The sequence below is a fragment of the Sinocyclocheilus rhinocerous genome, unplaced genomic scaffold, assembly GCF_001515625.1.
Source record: "Sinocyclocheilus rhinocerous isolate Xijiao unplaced genomic scaffold, SAMN03320098_v1.1 scaffold938, whole genome shotgun sequence".
In the NCBI taxonomy this organism is placed as follows: domain Eukaryota; kingdom Metazoa; phylum Chordata; class Actinopteri; order Cypriniformes; family Cyprinidae; genus Sinocyclocheilus; species Sinocyclocheilus rhinocerous.
Window position 1 is genome coordinate 1,146,146 of NW_015665007.1, and position 3,474 is coordinate 1,149,619.

General features: G+C 38.1%; 1 protein-coding gene across 1 annotated transcript; it reads left to right on the forward strand.

Moving 5' to 3' along the window:
* The first annotated feature begins 311 nt into the window (after positions 1-311).
* On the forward strand, positions 312-2,876 carry LOC107730828 (tumor necrosis factor-like). The gene is made up of 4 exons (XM_016541766.1): positions 312-748; positions 859-916; positions 1,531-1,590; positions 2,089-2,876. Exons 1-4 carry the CDS (start codon positions 569-571, stop codon positions 2,523-2,525), a joined length of 735 nt encoding a protein of 244 aa, XP_016397252.1. The 5' UTR covers positions 312-568; the 3' UTR covers positions 2,526-2,876.
* Positions 2,877-3,474: the final 598 nt, after the last annotated feature.

A 3,474-nucleotide genomic window follows, 5' to 3' on the forward strand; every position in this document is an offset into this window, starting at 1 on the left:
TATTACATCACCAGCCTGAAACTGAAAGTGCCCACGGCATATTAACATTAACCACACGGAGCTGTTTTATCAGGCTTTATTGCAAAATTAGAGAGAATACACATAAATCAAAATTTCATGTCATTTCTAATTTAAAAGTACATTGAGTTAACTAATGATCTGTTATAATAGTAGATCATAATATGAATGCAATATAAGATGAATTAAACTGATAAAGTGAACCAGACAACAAACAAAAGCTTAATTTTTACTGTAAGCGTAATAATTTTTTGAAAGTGTAAAGAGGATGTGTAATACTACTATTTGGCTTGCAGAGTGTGAGGGTGTGAGGGTGTGAATGTGTGAGTGCTGTGTCTGGAGGTTATATGTGGGTGGAAAGTTGGTGTTTGAGAGCTGAGGGTGTTCTTTCCCTTTTCAAACCAACCTCTGTTCCTCAAGCTGGTTGCATACTGACATCACTGGAGTTTCCCCTATCTTTAGTATATATCCACATACACTGTATGGACGAGTAGACAACTTCAGTTCAAAAGCTTGCACAAAAAGGAACACATCTCAGAGAACTAACAGCATGGTGAAATACGAAACGACATTAGTAGATCTGGAAGCCGGCGCAGGGGGAGTTTATCAGACAACGGTGGCATCTTTACCAGTAAAGTCCTCCAGCAGCTGGATATGGAAGACAGTCGCTGCTATCGCTTTTGTCACCCTCTGTGCTGTGGCAGCTGCTTTCTTCGCCTGGCATGTGATGGTAAGACTGAAACTTTAGTGTGGGATGATAATATTATTCAAGTACATAACAGTGTGACCTAATTTGAAATGAGCCTTTGATAAACAACATTTGCCATGTCTTTTTTACAGAACCCGAACCAAAGAGAACTTCACATGTTTTCAGACAAACAAATCAGCACACCATCAGGTAAAAAACATTCCCAGTTTTCTGTCTCTGTTAGCACTTTTCAAAGCTAAATTTTAGTTTTTCATCTCAATCTCATGAGAAAATGTAACTGTTTTACGAGGTGGTGATTTTGTAGACTGGAGAAAAAGAAAAAAAAAAGATTTTTTGAAGATTATGTTTTACAAGAAAATACTATTTCAGTTTTTGCATTTGAAAATTTCAGTTCCAGCTCAATGTGTTATCTGAAGTTTCTTTGTAATAATTTGTGAAATTTACTAGCAATTTCTGAGTGAAATTAGTTTTACTTCCAAATTTTCAGTGTATGAATTCATACAATGTGATTTGTATGTAAATGTACGATTTTTGGAAAAAATAAGCATGAAGGTCTACTCCTAACCCCAAAACCTAGGGGAAGGTGGTAAGCAGATGTTAAAAAATGTTCAATTGAAATTGTACCAATTTATACAAATTAGCCACCAATTCTCCAAAATGTAAAACAGTTATGAATTGCCATGAGAGTGTTTTTTTACTCAGTGTTCTTAAGTAAAATACATGCCTAAAATTAATTTTACACATTAATGGGTATCTGATGTTAAAGCAAACTGTGAAACTGACTCCAATCCTCTTTTCTACAGAGCAAGGAAAAATGCTAAAGCAGATCGCTGAGAGAACAAAAGCCGCCATTCATTTACATGGTGAGTCTCAAACTGTGCCTTTGACGTTTCTCTGTGCACCGGGTTCATATACGTCATAGGTCATTTCATTTCAAGAAACTGAGTTTAGTATTTCATCTTATCAGATTCTCAAAAATCTGAGATTTATGAAAGGCGTTTGTTGGCGCAGAGCTGCTCAATGGCCTGCCACTTGTAACAAGCCTGAATGTTTCATTAAACATTAGCTAATGTGGATTTCCTAGCGTAATAGGACGTCATTCAAATACAGTAATATATTTGGCTCTCGGTGGGTGTCAAGAGGTGGGAAGACTCCAGTAAACTTTCTGATTACTTTATCGCATGTTCTACTGAAGATAAAAACTGTGATCATTAACCCAAACACCCAAATTGGAAACAGGCCCATTTCTACTAGTTTACAGTTAGATTTCATAGGAATGAGTTTGTATTAAGTTTTACCATTCTGACACTTTCGAAGTGCCTGTGGTCACATTCTCACACATTTATCTTCTCTGTTCGCAGGTGAGCATAACAGCAACTCACAGTCGGATTCACTGCAGTGGGTCAGTGGCGTGGATCAGTCGTTCGAACAGGGTGGCCTCAAGCTGGTCGGCAACGAGATTCACATTCCCGCCGACGGCCTTTACTTTGTGTACAGCCAAGTGTCCTATGCCACACAGTGCAATTTGGACGAAGCCAATGAAGATGATGCCACTCAGAAGTTCCTTAGCCACAGCATCTGGCGTTATACAGATGCGGTGGAAGACTGGAAGCCTCTGCAGAATTCGGCCCACTCCGTATGCCAATCACTTGAGGACGAGAAGACCACATACAGCACCATCTATCTCGGCGCCGTCTTTAAGCTCATGGAGGGAGATAAGCTGTCGACCAAAACCAGCTATGTGGCCGACGTCGAGGAAGACTATCCCAAAACATTCTTTGGAGTGTTTGCCTTGTGATTTATTAGCCACATGAGTTGTGTGGCACGGTATGAAGACAAGTGTTTTACGTTAAAACTTACAAAGTATGTTCTCAGGGCATTTGCTTTAAAGTAGTTTGTCTAATGCTGAGTGCTTATTGCATCGTGACATAATATTTTGGTTCTAAAACACACCAGATGCAGTGAGAGCCACACGCTGAATACTATGTATTTAGGCATGAGCACTATACCAAGGGCACTACAACTAGTATACTTATTTTAAGCTAATATGATGTTTATTACCTTACGTATTTCGTTGTAGAAATAAGAAATGTTGATGTTCGAAAGAACAATGTTTTTTGTGGTATAGAGATTTATTTATAACTTTTGAGCGTATTTAATGTTTTTTATTTTATATGTCCTATTTATTTATTAATGATTGTATATGCTATTATTTGGAAAATGAATGTACTGAAATTGTTTTTGACACTCATCCTGTGATTCTGACATTTTAACGGTGAATAAACCTGAAGTATCACTGTAATGCACTAGTCTCATTCCTATCAGCACTCAAAATAGAACAAGCAGTTTGTGACAGGTCATATGAACACAATGGGGGATTTTTGCATTCCTGTATGTGACCCGTGGTTCTTTATCCTCCTAAAGTCTGACTTCCTTTTATTTGTCAGAAATGAGGTCACTGCTTGTTTCTCATGAACGTTCGCTGCTTTCTCCCAGGTGTGATTCGAACAAAAGCCCAGAGCATTGAATTAACAGGATTGCATCACTCCATTGGTTACACTTGTGAAGGGTGGTGATCTCACAATTTAGTGCAACAATGTAACTGAATTCCAGGGGGTGCTTTGATCTAAAAGAACCCTTACTGGACAGACTCCCAACATTTTTGTCAGAATCGCCAGAAACTATTTTTTTTTTAACAAAAATTAAACAGGTTAGATTCCCTTACAGCTAAAATGTGTAGTCTTGTA